The sequence below is a fragment of the Triticum urartu genome, chromosome 3A (assembly GCF_056163025.1).
Source record: "Triticum urartu cultivar PI428250 chromosome 3A, HENAU_Tu73, whole genome shotgun sequence".
Taxonomy (NCBI): Eukaryota; Viridiplantae; Streptophyta; class Magnoliopsida; order Poales; family Poaceae; genus Triticum; species Triticum urartu.
The window spans coordinates 486581869-486597386 of NC_141875.1; the positions used below are offsets into that span (position 1 = coordinate 486581869).

Here is a 15518-nt window from a genome sequence, read left to right on the forward strand (position 1 = left end):
GCTCTTTCGTTACCAAATATGAGTGATGACTGAAAAGAATTACGCCATAAGCTACGACCCCAGCCCCTCCATGCAAGTAAACAAAACGGTACAAGTGTGTCAGACAAATCAAAACACAAACACGATCAATTCAAGCCCATATCGCCCCGTTAGCTTGGCCCCAAATCTCGCACCATTGCGATAAGAACGCCCATGCATTCTTCGCCGTCCGGCGGCAGCGTTCTTAACAGGTAGAGGCACGTAGGCGACTCGGTCGCCCAGGCACTGAGCTATTGCCACTCGAGCGTAAGGAAAGCAACCCGACGACCCGAAAGCGGCCAATTTTGCAGCGGCGATGCGGTCGCCGCGCCACTCGCGGCATGTCCGTGCATCATTCGGTCCAGAGGCATGGCGCCCCCCGTGACGGCACGGCGCACGCGTCGCCGTCCGGTGCAGTGCACCATGATCTGTGGAATGGAGCGCCGCCCGGCCCTCGCACGCGATCTTCCCGCATTTTTCTCCCTTCTCTTTAACCTCCACCAATCGGCGATGCAAGCGACTTTTACCTCTGAAATTCCACCACACGTTCGAATTTGGTCACGTAGAATGATTGTGTTTTGGACTTCCAAGTGATCCAATGGCGGGGTTCCGTGAATGCCAGGGGCTAAGGGGCCTTTGGCCACTTGATAAAGTACGGTCACCACCTGAGTCCAGAGTGAAGAGATTCTTACATCCATGACCTGAGGCCGCTATCGGACCGTCGCCGTTGCAGACCGGCTCAAAGTTATCGTGCGCGAGTTAAGAAGGCAACGTGAGGCCTATCCAAGACCGTCTCGAATCCAACATGGTAAAGGGAGAAAGCAAAAGCGCAACCGAGACATGGGCGTATGACTGCTGCCCACGCCTCGATAAGTAGCCACAGGAGGAGTTCACTTGATTTGGTCTTGGAGAAATTGAGCACAGCGACTGCCAAGCAATCTTGTGCCAAGCCTACTACTACGACTTATTCAAAGTCTATTAAAAAAAAGAGGTTGTTGCAATGCCCATTAACATACATGGAAAAAGCTCAGCCGTTTTCGTTCTACTATGCTACTTGTACCGATAAATATTTTACAACTATGCAATAATCAAATATAATAAATCACCACATTCGGGGCCACCACCCTACATAAAGTCAGACCGTCCCCTTTGAAACGCATCGACCGAGCCGACACCCCTACCGCCCAAGCGGGACGAGGATGTCACCCAACCAATGTTGAGATAGAGCCCCACCTCATAGAGCTGCCACTCACATTGTTCCCGAGATCGTCATCTCGACGTACAATTAGAAACCATCCGGAGCCGTCGCCCCGACGTCCACTGTCCCCGACGACGAATAGATCAATGCAAACTGCAACATGCTGACTCTCCAAGGCGATGCCTCAAAGAAGGAAACGACGTAGCCGCCGTCATCGCCCGCTTCAACCATCCGAAGCTAGGGATTTCTCCCGGGGAGTCGTGTAATGGAGCTCCATGGCAACACCTTCAAGAAGAGGAACGACGCCATGGCCATGGCGCCGCTGTTGCCGGCACCGACCCAAGGTCAGTGCTAGACTTTCGTCCGGAGCTCCTCCACACCTCCAAATCCGAGCAGATCCGAAGCGTTGCGCAGCACCTTCCCGCTGCGCCAAGCTACCTCCGCCGTCGACCACCAAGCTCACGTGCATCACCACCCTGGCCACACCCACCTTCACACCAGAACCAGAAGCGCCAGACCACCGCCGCCCGCCGTCGCAGCAACGCCACACAGAGTCGACGAGCAGAGTCGCGCGAGCGGTTGCCCTGAGCAGTGTGGGCTGCGGGCAATTGGGCTATGCGGCGTTGCTGCTCGAGGCAAGCGGTGGTATGTCGGGATGGCGGCCCCGGAAGGCGGTGCCGGTTGATTGCGCTGGGCGCGACGGAGCGGTGGATGTTGGGGCGGCGGCCCCGAAAGAATCATTGTGGCGACCAGACTCCTGAGGCAACGATGATGGTGGGAAGCGATGTTGGCAATGCGGTAATGGTTGCGGTAGTTGGCTCTTCTCCGACGTGTCCACGGTTTTGCCTCGGTTTGCTTGTTGTTGTGGAGTCGAAGCTGCGGCGGCGGGGCCTGTGGTGTACGATGACTGGCTGCAGCTGGCTCGTTCGGCGATCTTTCGTGGCGCCAGCCGTGCCTGGTTTTGTTCTTCTAAGTTCTCCGTTAGATTTGGAGTTGCGTTGTCTGACTGCAGGTCGACTTGTCGTCGATAAGGGTGGGCTTTGCCCTGTGTTGTTTAGTCTACTATAGGAGTGGGCTTGGCCCTTGTTGTTTCGGTTTTTGCCGGGTTTCCCGTAATTAACCAGGCAATTCTCTTCTACTTAATTAATAGATGAGGCAATCTTTGCCTTCGTTTTGAAAAAAATATAATAAATCAAATGTATTTTTAGTTTCAGTTCTCATATTATTAATTCAAATATTCATGTTTCATACAAATATATATATAATTCAATGAAATACATTGCAACCAAAATCACACAGCAATCCATGGTGCATCATCTCATTGCGTCTAAAGGAGCAACAGTGAAAATCACAACAATAGATAGGAAGCGTCAGCTCATCTTGTATTATGTCTTTGGGCAGATTAAGTTCTGATAATGGCGTCAGTGATTACAAGAAAATTCAGCCTCAGGATATGTGAATGTACAAACTTTAGCGCTCGAGGCCAAGGCACCTCCAGCGATAATAAAATAAAAAATCAAGCAGCGGCAAGGAACGACATAATACATACAGAGATCTAGTTAATTTCCAGTGCCAGGGCGAGAGATTTCTGATCACATTACAACAAGTACAGTATTACAGGTGAACTTGACATCGTAATTTGTTTTCTTGGGATAGTAATCGTTATTTGCTACTACATCTCACTTCCCTCCAGAGTTTGGTTTTGCAAGCAGCTTCTTTGGTAGTTTATCCAGTGGGGTTGTTTTCAGAAGGAACAGTCTGGCCGCGCGCTCTTTTAAAGTGCCACCGCATTTTAGTCCATGAGTCTGGAGCTCAAGCTTTAGCTTCTCCATGCCAAGTATCTGGATGACAACAGAGTTTATGAACAACATGATATGTCAGAGACACTTCAAACTTCAAAACATATAAAGAGTGCAACATGATATGTCAGAGATACTTCAAACTTCAAAACATATAGTGAGTTCTACAGCGAAGTGTGTAAAAACAATCAAAGATCTAGACAAATGAGATTCAACAGAAGATGGCAAATAGATTTTACATACTCCCTCTGTTCCAAATTATTAGAATTTCTAGTTTTGTCTTAACTCAAACTTCTCTATATTTGACCAAGTCTATAGAAAAATGCACTAAGATGTGCAACATCAATCAAACATATAATGTAAGGAAATGTGTTCTATGATGAATTTAATGAAAAAACAATTTTGGTGTCGGTGAGATGTTAGTATATTTTTTCTCTAGACTTAATCAATCTTATAGAAGTTTGACTTAGGACAAGCTAGAACTTCAGGAAATTTGGAACAGAGGGTGTACTGAACATAAGGTGGACATTAGAACAAAGAGCTCAGACCAAAGTAGTGTGGAGCTGGATGTCTTGTCATGAACCACAGTTCATAACTTGTTAAATGATAGAGGGCAGGGGTGGCACACAGCATGAAGGATACGAGATACTAGAATAGGGAGAAATAGACTATAGATGAGAGAAGAATCTTGATGATAGAAAGACTGATTATTTCTTAGTGCTTCATCTCCTAAGCTATGCAAAACGCAGACTACTATAGAGATGATTCAACTTGTCACCTAAGACTTCCAAACATAGATAAGAGAGAAGAATTTCGATGGTAGAAAGACATATTATTGCTTGAACTTGTAAGTTATGCAATGCATAGACAACAGAGATGACCCAGCTTATCACCAAAGACTCCCAGGGATTAAAATCCAATATAAAGAGAAGTAAAACTATTCTGATCATTAGTTAGAATTGCCAGGTCAAAATTTCTAGTACTCCCTCCAATCCATATTAACTGTCGCTGGTTTGGTACAACTTTGTAAACCAGCGACAATTAATACGGATCGGAGGGAGTAAGAAAATTTTCTAATCAAACAAGAGGGAGGCGGCAACTCCTGCTGTCCTAAGGGCCCATAACTGCAGTACACCGGCTATAGTACCTCGATGATTATAAGTCGACTGTTATCACAGGTGGATCCACTGAATGACAATGGAAGTTCTACACAAGCTAATTATGCAGGTTGAGCACAAATAATATATATGAGCTTCTGCACCAGCTGATTATGCATAAAAAATTCACAATTCCCATCAGCACCTCATGTAAAGATAAATTGGGCATAGAATAGGATGAGCTAGTGTTTCGGAGGGTAACATTAAACTTGTTGAGTATTAGAAAACAAACTATTGTGACTAGAACCATGAATGCTATTTGGATGGGCTGAAAGTAATTTGATCTTTAAAACTCTGGTTTAGGTAACTTGTGCTGTCATTGCGATAGTATGACATGTGTACACAAATTATGCTATATTACCACTAATTGGTACTAGCAGCTGACTTACTGTCAAGTTACTGAATTACCACGAGAATTCAGCTGCCTAGAGCAACGTCTCCTTTTATTTATGACAAAATCACTACTACCTCCTATCAACATGTCTGGCACAGTGTTATTATGTAACTGTGGTGATAAATATGTACCCGGAGGGGTTAAAAACACAACATACCTCCAATTCTGCTGCTGAACTGAATGTTGACAGGTCCACAGGCTCCTCTGAAAGAAGAGACTTGTTATTTACATCAGCAGATTCGTCTACTGGAGGCACCACAGGGTCATTAAGGAGTGATGATGTAGCTGAACCGGTGTTATCCACATCTGTTTTATCATCTGATTTCAGAACTTCTTCTGAAAGAGCACTCTTATCATTCTCAGAAGTTCCATTTTCAAAACTGTTCTCAGGAGCATCTGATTTCAGAACTTGTTCTGAAAGAGCACTCTTACCATTCTCAGAAGTTCCATTTTCAGAAGTGTTCTCAGGAGCAGGCTGAACTGCCGTTCCCCCCTCACACTCCAAACTACCTCCCGACTCAAAATCACATCCTAATCTAATCTTTACTTCCATGGATTCCTGAAGAGCATTTCCATTTTTCTCTGAATCACTGCTCTGGGACTTCTCACCTGAGGACTCTCCTTCTGAATGTGACCCAGAAACTGAAGCCAGATCAACCTTCTCCTCACTTTTGTCGGATTCATTTGAGTAATTCCCATGATCAAGAGCTATGGGTTTTGCATCTGCACCCTCATTATCATCCACATCACTGTCACTGTCACTATCACTCTCATCATCTGCTACTTTCTTCTTGCCCATCCTAAAACAAGTTCATTCAATCAGGCAGTTAGCACCGTCATAGAATAACACACACAGTCCAGCACTCTTCAGTATAACATGCTTGATTATATTAGCTAACTGAAAACAAGATGCACATTTGCAACAGAGAAACCTTTATAGCCTCTCATCCCTCAACTGACTGAAATTAGCCACTTACGAGAGCAACTACTATATACATTTCAGCACAAATAGAACATAAAAGTATAATACACCACCAATATATCATGTTTGTCACATAAAATCAAACATAGAGCACCACCGTATATGTGGTTACGATTTAAGCTAAAATAACTATTAGACAGGATCTCAAGCATGTAAAAAACACAGTCCAGACTTATCCTTGGCATCCAGACTCAGTTGTACCAGACAAGCTACTAGATTATATTAACTAGGCTAACTTCTCAACAAAATCAAACACTAAAATTCCAGAGGAAAACAAATAAATTTATGAAATAAGCTACTAATTCACATAATGAACTATGGTTGAAACAATATGCATCAGTTTATCAAATTTATGGCAATATAATTGGTGTACAGTCGGGTATACACCACAACAGAGAAGTTGTTGTTCTAGCACTCACCAAATTTTAAGCTTCTTCGCATCACGTGGCTTGGGGACAGCCTTCCTCTTCCCAAGGGAGGCACGTACCGACTCCTCCACGGCGTTGACGCAGCTCTCGGCATCCTTGCGGTACTTCTCGAGGTACTTGTCGACCTCGGCAGCTCGGGCGCCGCCGCGGCCTGACTCTTTGGCCTTCTTCTTGAGGAAGTCCTCGGCAAGCTTCTCGAGCTGGCGATCCGCGGCCTCGGCCCTCCACTCCTCGAGGCGGCGCTCGGCGTTGACGTGGCGGAGCCGGCGGCCGTTTATGTCGCGGCAGGCGTCGAAGTTGCTGGTCTTCTTCTGGCCGGCCTTGGAGGCGGCCCCACGGAGGAGGGAGCCGAACCCGCCCTTGCCACCGCGGAGGCGGAGGAGCGCGGACGCGGAGGGGAATTGCCCGTCGGGGAAGGACGCGAGGACGGAGGAGGGCGAGATGTCGAGGCGGCCGGTGACGAGGCGGAGGGATGCGGCGGGGACGCGGGAGAGCGCGGAAACGGCGTCGAGGAGCGCCGCGCCGGATACGGTGGGCGTGGAGAACCGGAGGCAGTGGGTGCGGCCGTCGAGGAGCCGCACCAGGATCTGGTACTGGGAGGCCTCGGCCATGGCGCGCGGTGGACGGTGGTGGTCGGCGAAACCCTAGCGTCCTACCTCTGGCCTCTGGCGGAGGTCGTTGAAGGGAAGGGGAAAAGAGAGAGAGAGAGAAAGAGGGGGCTAGACTTTTTGACATGAAGCGCCTAGGATTGGTATAACTCAGGCCGTCCGATCTCGCGTTCGGGAGCCTATCCGTCCGTCCGCGTGCGTCCCCGATTATTCCACACGCCGGTCTGCCCACAAGCAAAGGAATCGGCCGACGCGGAGACCTCCAAGCCCAGATCCCCTTCCCCTCCGACGCCGCCACCGCCAGCTGGCCTCCCTCGCCTCTCCCTTCTCCGCCTTGTCTCTGCTCCTCTCCGCGCCGAGGCCGCCGCCACACGCCGCCGTTCTCGGTCTACTTCCCCGGCCTCTCCCCGTAGACCAGCACAAGCCACGGCGACGGCGTCGAGAGAAGACGCCGCTGTACACCGACCGACAGGCGGGTCCCACACGTGGTGTGGGCGCCCCACGTCAGGGTGACTTACGAACTCATTTCTGCGTGCGGTTGAAGTCACCCTATTCCGTCCGCGACTCCTCCGTCCCTCCCTCCTGGTGTGGAGTCCAGGTCGGACTCACCGCGCCTCCGATTCGATCCCCCCACGCCGGGGTTCATCAGGAATCCTAAGCTTGGAAGGGCGGAGGAATTCTGCATACGCATAGCTTCGGGATCCCGCAAGCGCGAGAACGCCCGGAGCTAAACCCGAGTTACTGCTGCGACATGAAGCCCAAGGTTGCCGCCGCCGCCGGCGGCGAGAAGGGCCGGGGAGTGGACCCGTCGCTGCCGCGGTTTAAGTGCCAGGAATGCCACCGGGCGCTAGTCGTCGTCGGCGTAGAGTCATTCCCCGATAGGTTGCCTGCTCACGCCAACTCCGGTACCTTTTTGCTCCCGTTGGATTCGTTCCTCTTTATTATGAGCCTGTAGCGATTGCATAAGTCTTAATCTAGGGCTGCTTTGCGGTAACAATCGAGGGAGTGCCGGCTCTATGTGAGCGAAGAATTCGACGTAACTGAATTATGTGTGACAAGTGCAGTTTTCTCTAGCAAAAAAGGGGTATTGTTTTGTTGTGTCATATAAGTTCTCATGGAATTATTGGTAGCTGTTTCTGGAGAACAGTAGTTTTTGACATGTTTGCACTCGATATTAGACGAGAAATATAACTCTGCTACGTGTAAAAGGAATGTTGTTGCATTCATAAAAATTAAACGAGCGAATGCTTGCACGTGTAAAAGAAAATATTTGTATAGTGGTAATTTTAGGTGAAAAGAAGTACTAGCTACCTTTCTTCTTTATTTACATTTCATGATGCTACCTGCTGGAATTGCTTATGTATATAATTGCCAATCAGATAAAAAACTAAACTGTTTCATTTATATTAGCATAAGATAAGGTTTAGCATTTGCCTTGCTTGTTTTTCTGTAAACTGATGCATCGGTGTCTCGGATTTCGCTTTCAAGCAGTTGAAGTTAATGTTTTTTTTTGTGCACACTACTAAGTAAGTTTCTTGAAGATTATATTTTGTGGTAGTAATGGTTCTTACTTCTTATGCCATTAATGGACCAGGTATGCATGCATCCTCTGTTCAGGGCAGCATTATGGGGGCGAGCAGGATGGACAGTTCTTACGTTGTGTTGTCCAAGCAGAACAGATCTCAAGGCCCCGGGATTCCCCCACGGCCACCTAGTGCAGCAGCCCGGCATGTTGAGCCTAACCAATCAACAAGAGCAATAGAGGGGTCATATATAATGCTTCCACCTGCCGCTGCTTCCATATACAAGACATCTACCTCCGAAGGAGGTGGCGCGCATCTGTCGCCTCCAAATGTTAACTCTACTAGCCCTTCACCAGGCAACAATTCTGGATTTCACTCTAGTGTGACTGTCTTAAAGCGGGCATTTGAGATTGCTAGTTCACAAACTCAGGTAAATAAGTTGCTTGAAATGTTTCCATACTGGGCCTCTTTGATTCAAAGGATTTTCATAGGATTCTTGGAGGATTAGAATCATTATGAATGTTTTCCTGTGTGGGTTGTTTGATTTGTAGAACTGAATCCCATTGGAACTTTTCTTATGGATTCCTTTGCACTATATTTCAAAGAAATTTCATCCACTCAAGCCTCTTGGAAAGAATCCTTTGTTTTTTTTCCCTGTAGTGCGATCAGACAAACTATAGAACAAATTTAATCTTATAGGATTAGAGTGGACATGGCATTGCAATTCTGTGTTTTTCCTATTCCTGTTTCTTTTTAAATCCTGCGGATTAAAGAGACTCTGGGTATTTATAGTGTGTGGTGTTCATGTATATGGAACTCTTACCGTTCCATGCTATGCAGTCAACTTGCTTGTATTTACTAATACGGGTATTTTGAGATTGCTGCTTGACAAACTCAGTTTGCAATAAGTTGCTTTAAAATGGTTTAAAATATCTCTGTACTGAGCACATGCATGCATGTGCATTTGCTTCCTTTTCATCAGATTTGCATTGTTTTTGCTGCTGCATGTTGTGTACATTGCATCACTACACTAATCAGTGTCTTGGTTTTTAGAAAAAAAAAAAAGCAGTGCTAACACATGTGTGAATATGACATATATTGCAGGTTGAGCAGCCACTCTGTCTGGAATGTATGAGGGTGCTTTCTGATAAGATGGACAAGGAGATTGAGGATGTAAATACTGACATCAAAGCTTATGATGCATGCCTTCAACGTTTGGAGCAGGAATCCTACAACGTCCTTAGCGAAACTGATTTCCTCAAGGAGAAAGAGAAGGTGTTGATCTCTATTTAATAATAACATATACATGTTAGATGGTAATGATTGAGGTCACAAGATGCAGGGTTTATTGCGTAGTTGTTATCCTAGATGCATGCCTTTATCCTACAGACCTACATGCAAGAGATTCTTAATTCTAAGAACTGTAGTGAACTCCAGTTTCATGCTACTTGCTCCTGTCATATCAAATAGCAATAGATGAAATTGTGTGCCAGTCTCTCATAAAAAAGAAAAAGGAAACACATTTTTCTTATGATTCATGTGTATAATATGTCTTGAGCAGCTACCTAAGATAACAGAAATTACATGAAATATTATTGTTAGCTCGATTTCGGGTTTACTTTTGTATGAGTTATGTAATTGACCTTATATTGTACTCCATCCGTATCAAAATATAAGACGCTTTTTGACAGTATCATAGTGTCAAAAAATGTCTTATATTTTGATACAGAGGGAGTACATTCTAAACACAGCTAATTACAACGTGGAGAAGTAGGAAACAGTTTATGCCCGCTATGCTGAATTGATGTCTACTTTTCTGTACATACACTTAAATCCTATCTAGTTAAGAGAAGTGCTCAGCTTCGGACAAGAAGATAATGAAAGACAAAGGAATATTTTTATTAATAAATCAAAGTAGGCACTGCACCAGTACCTTCAATGAAAATGTATACATTTTCAATTCTACAGTGTAATAAATCATCTATATAAAGATATATTGAAGTGTATCCATTCATGATTTTTGCCAGTGTACTGTAGAAGATATTCCTTATGTGTTAAAATTTTAATTGGCACATTTTATTTTCCGAACTGGCAGCATTCATTAGTTTCTTGTAAGATATTTTCAGGTAACACTTTACAAATTCGATTTTTCATTATGTGTATTTTGCCATTTCAGATAGAGGAAGAAGAAAAGAAACTAAAAGCTGCTATTGAAGAAGCAGAAAAGCAATATTCAGAAGTTAGCTCTGAGATGAAGGATCTTGAAACAAAGTCTAAACAATTTGAAGAATTAGAAGAGCGGTTGGTGTTTTCTTCACCATGCCACTGTTCAGGCATCATATTTTTAGTCTTACAATTTTTCTAGAAGAAGAAGGATAGATTCTCAAATTAATTTCTGTTTACTTTCGGGTGTGAGCATGTATACTTGGCACTAGAGGCGATACGCCTGATCATTTTTTCTTCATGATGCAGATGCAGCATGGTATTGTTCTAGAGTATAATAGCTGTGATATGGTTACAGTAAAAAGCATTAGGACTACTGAAGGCATAAGGACAGTGTTATAATGTTTCTAGTATAGCAACTACTCCTCATTTCAAAATGTGACTGTTCGAAATTAAATTGATTGTGTTCTATTAGGTAGTATACTGTTAACTGTAAATAGTTTTCTATATAGTTGGCACCAAAAGATATCACCAGTGGAGCACAGGCATGGTATTGCTTTTCCAATTAAACAGTGGTTTTGGGCAATCTGATTATTTTCGGTTGGCTTATGTTAAGCTCCAACTACTTTGTAAACAAAACTAATGTGTCATAGTTGTATTCAGGTATTGGCATGAATTCAACAGCTTCCAGTTTCAGCTGACATCTCACCAGGTATATACCTATTACAGGCCACACATTGTCAGATTAAGAATATACTTACTGATTTGTCATATTTTGAGATCTACTCCCTCCGTTCACTATTATAAGATGTTCTAACTTTTTTATAAATCGGATATATGTAGACATGTTTTAGTGTGCTTGCTCACTCATTTCAGTCCGTATGTTGTCCATATTGAAATATCCAAAACATCTTATAATAGCAAACGGAGGGAGTACATTCTTGTTGGCACCACAATTAACAGCATTTCCCAACTGATGTTTCAAGTCAGCCATGCATCTTATTCCAGATCAGTGAATAGTTATATAGTTTATTTTATGCTCCTGTATTTTGTTGGCATAACTAAAAATATTTTGAAAAGCCAATATAAAAAAAAATCCAAATGACAGTCACGCACCAGTGGCGTTTTTATTGGGATTCAACAGTGAGCATACGTGGTAGAGATGAAACCTTGAAAGCAGGTGGGCTGGGCATGCACCCACCCTGTAGTCACCGAGCAAGCCAATATGGTCTATGCTGAGTCAGCATTGTTACGTTTCGTATGCTTTCTTTTAAAGCATCACGATTTGTTTTCTCAAAATGCATTTTTTAATATCTGAACTGCTTGTTAGCATTTTCCCTTGATGCTCCAAGTCATGGCTGAATATAGTGTATTCCACTTTTCAGGAAGAAAGAGATGCGGTTTTGGCCAAGATAGAAGTTTCACAGGTCCACCTGGAACTGTTAAAGCGCACAAATGTTCTCAATGATGCATTCTATATTTCACATGATGGAGTGATTGGAACAATAAACAACTTCCGTCTCGGTCGTCTGCCTAATGTACAGGTAACTATACAAGCTATAATCTGTGCTGCACATTGCTAATGCTATTTGTTTCAATTATGACATCACTGTGTTTGAAGGATGGCAATCAAGACATTAGTTAGATACATTTGTATAATTGGTACAAATGTAACATCCATGTAGTGTTCGTGGATGAGGGTGATCAACTCTATGCACTCGACACTGGCAGTTTTATAGATATTTATAGTGGCTACTAAAATGTTAACTTAAAATGGAGCTGCTGACTTTTGACACTGCAACTTTGGATAGTTATGGCGTACAAGATTATGCTGGAGCTGCAGTGCACCATCGTTGCGTGCACACTGAATTGAACCGAATCATACGTTAGATTACTATAAATTTTCATTCAGATGCATCTGTAGTTCATATATGCCTATTTGTAGTACAGAAAAAATTCTATGCAGTCATTCAGTCAAGGGACGCATCCATTTGTTACTCGCCTAACTGGTAGTGATCCAACGGTTATAATTTCAAAGGTCATTTGGCTTAATAAGGAGGCGGCACTCCCGCAATATGCAGATTCCTTGGTTTTTTTTACTGGATATGCAGACCCCTTGTTGATTCATTTCACTGTCCTGCGTGCTTCACTTGTGTTCTGTTGATCTATTAAATCTGTATTTGGAGTATACACATTTTATCTTATGTACTAACGCCACAAACCTCTGTTGCCTTGACTGTAGGTTGAGTGGGATGAGATAAATGCTGCTTGGGGTCAGGCTGCTCTTCTGTTACACACCATGGCTCAGTACTTCCCGAAATTTCAGTATCCTTGACGCACATGCCCTTTTTTATCTTCATCTATTTACTGGTAACAAGTGCCTATTCTTGTATTGCTAAGTTGCTTAAATGATAAATTTTAGCAATTCTTACGTACACTAGAACTGTTCCAAGAAGAGATGATTTTGCTGTGAGTTCCTGAGCTTCTATGCAGATATCGAATCAAGATTCACCCTATGGGAAGCTACCCAAGAGTAACAGACATCAACAATAATACCTATGAACTGTAAGCATTATCCTGCAACTGTACTCCCTTTTTTCCTAGGATGATATCTAGGTCTCCCTCATGGAATAGAATAATGATGGTTATATTATTGAACCTGTTCAGTATATGGTAGTAAAATAGCTGGACTGGACATCCTTTGCAGATTTACAGACTTATTTATCATTTACTAATGTAAGGCATTTGTTATGTTGGTCGGTGCCTGTGGGAGTATGTCTAAGGGAAGTTATAAAATCATTGTTATCCTTTCTAGTTGCTGGCAGTGTGCTTCGGGTGTCCGTTTTTTTTTCTCTTGTTGAGCAGTGCATGTTCATCGTGCTTGGGAAGTTAACAAGATGCATTGTTGATGTTCAGGTTTGGTCCTGTGAATTTATTCTGGAGCACCCGATTTGACAAAGCCATGACATGGTTCCTCACTTGCCTGCAAGAGTTCTCCGAGTTTGCCATAAGTTTGGATAAAGAGAACAATGTTCCATCTGATAAGTCATTGAAGCTCCCCTACAAGTAAGGATTCTTGCAACTATATTGGTTCTGGCGCTAGTTCTGAATTTCACGGCATGTCACTGATGATTTTAACATGAGGTGAAATCTGTTCAGATGATCTAAGTTTTACTGGCAACCATATAAATTTTTATTTATATGTGGTCAAGTGATTTCTGTGATTCTATTTTTTTTCTTTGGTTCGTATGAAAATTAGTTTGACTACTAAGTACCGGATTACTTAAGGGCACTGGCAGAGCTAGGCAAGAAGTCTTAAGATTGAAAGATATCTTAAGTATGCACCATTAATTTGATCTCTTCATTTCCCAGGATTGATGGTGACAAAGTAGGGAGCTACACAATCTTCTTAAGTTTTAATAAACTGGAGAACTGGACAAAGGCTCTAAAATATATGCTTTGCAACCTGAAGTGGGTTCTCTACTGGTTTATTGGCAATACAAGTTTCGCGCCGCCATCTGCATCTTTGTACTTGGCGCAGTCTCCAAACAAGAAGGGTTGATGTGATGTTTTAACCAGATGGAATCACCGACCTCAGATGCTGGATCGTGGATTGTAGCCCCATGTTGACCAATCACAATACAATATGAAATTGATGTACATAAATACCAGGCATAGCTAGTTTTCTTGTTGCTTCCAAGTCATCCATGCATGTACCTGCCCAATGTATATAAATATGGACTGGAGTGAGTTCCATTAATATGTACTCCCTCTGTAAAGAAATAGATCGTTTAGATCAGTATTATCAGCTTTGCGCTACAAGTGCAGAGAAATTGGAACGACAGCGAATGCAGTTTCAATGTACCTGCGTTGTGCCTGACACCTATATTCGTACGTGTATTTCTTTAGAAGTACCTGTAGCTTTAGTTATACTGAGTACTCGCTAATATCACAGGTATACATTATTCGATTAAAGATAGGCTTTTCAGTAAAAGGATTGCAATTGAACTGGAGTATCGATACTTGTTCATATATAGCATATTCTATGTTACTCCGCTATGAAAACTGATGTCGCCCTCAATTGAAAACTGATATCACCCTCAACTGGAGTATCGATACTCGTTCATATATAGCATGATTGGTTTGCTGCCAATATTTGGCTAGCTAAATATTGGCAATACCAATACTTGCCAACTATCGGTAACTTTGTGTGAGATATGCAAGACAAATCGGTAACCAACCAAGTAGGAGGCAATATTTGGTACAACGCCAAACATTGGCATGTCAATTTTTGGTACCAAACCACTTATGCCCTTTGATCTATCATCATGGGGTGAGAGAAATGGAGATGGGGTAGTTTCATGTTGCCACGGGCTGAGCTACCCCGTACTTCTGCTCCACTCACTACACGGCCTACAGGGAGAGAATTCCTTATTTAACACCGTGTCTAAATTTTACACCCTATTTAACATCGACGAGTAATTTCTTCTCTATTTAACAGCGAGTCTAAATTTTATGTCTTTTATAACACTTATGTCTATTTCAAGCCTAGATGATACCTGAAAAGACCATTTTGCCCTCACGTGGTATGTTTGTGTGCGTGTGTGCGTGTGCTATTGCGTGTGTGTACGCGTGCGCACGTGTGTGCTATTGCCGTGGATGTGCGTGTGTGCTGCTGCGTGTGGCTTGGCTATTGCGTGTGTACGTGTGTGTGCGTTGCGTGCATGTGTGGATTAATCTTGTCATATGTTATACAGTGCAAGTGTGGATCATGGGTGTGTTGGATGCTATGTTGAGCACTAGAGATAAGATGAGTTAGTTAGTCTGATAGTGCTTGACCGCATTTGTACGCATTGCATGCAGGTCAAATTGTGTGGCCATTATGGTAAAAAAAAGTTAGAGTAAACTATACTGATGGTGTTAGAGTAAACTATACTGATGGTCATTGAACTTATCGTGTATGCTCACTTTGGTCACCGTATTTTAAAATACGATCACTATATACGTGTTGAGATGATTATACAGTCATCGTCGGATCGTGTAGCTCCGTATTCCATCTATTTGACCGATCAAACAATTCACATGACACTTCTCCAGCTTGTTTTCTCTCTTGTTGAGTATAATGTATATTAGGAAGTATAGAATAGACTAGGAGTTGTTCCTACCTTGTCTTGTACTCCAAGTTGGTCATTGTACTTCTATATATATGTCCACGAGGCTCAAGCAATACAATAAACTATTTCAGCAA

At 43.3% G+C, this 15518-nt stretch overlaps 2 protein-coding genes across 2 annotated transcripts; one reads left to right on the plus strand and one right to left on the minus strand.

Annotated features, from left to right (window-relative positions):
- Positions 1–2575: 2575 nt before the first annotated feature.
- On the minus strand, positions 2576–6693 carry LOC125544542 (Ubiquitin-like superfamily protein). Its single transcript, XM_048708270.2, has 3 exons — positions 5968–6693; positions 4724–5366; positions 2576–3057 (listed from the first exon to the last, which is right to left on the minus strand). Exons 1-3 carry the CDS (start codon positions 6585–6587, stop codon positions 2896–2898), a joined length of 1425 nt encoding a protein of 474 aa, XP_048564227.1. The 5' UTR covers positions 6588–6693; the 3' UTR covers positions 2576–2895.
- Positions 6694–6777: 84 nt separating this feature from the next.
- Positions 6778–14134, plus strand: ATG6 (AUTOPHAGY 6). Its single transcript, XM_048708269.2, has 10 exons — positions 6778–7489; positions 8179–8537; positions 9212–9382; positions 10284–10408; positions 10934–10982; positions 11656–11814; positions 12513–12595; positions 12764–12835; positions 13187–13336; positions 13643–14134. The coding sequence occupies exons 1-10, from the start codon at positions 7336–7338 to the stop codon at positions 13830–13832; spliced, it is 1512 nt and encodes a 503-aa protein (XP_048564226.1). The 5' UTR covers positions 6778–7335; the 3' UTR covers positions 13833–14134.
- The last annotated feature ends 1384 nt before the right edge of the window (positions 14135–15518 follow it).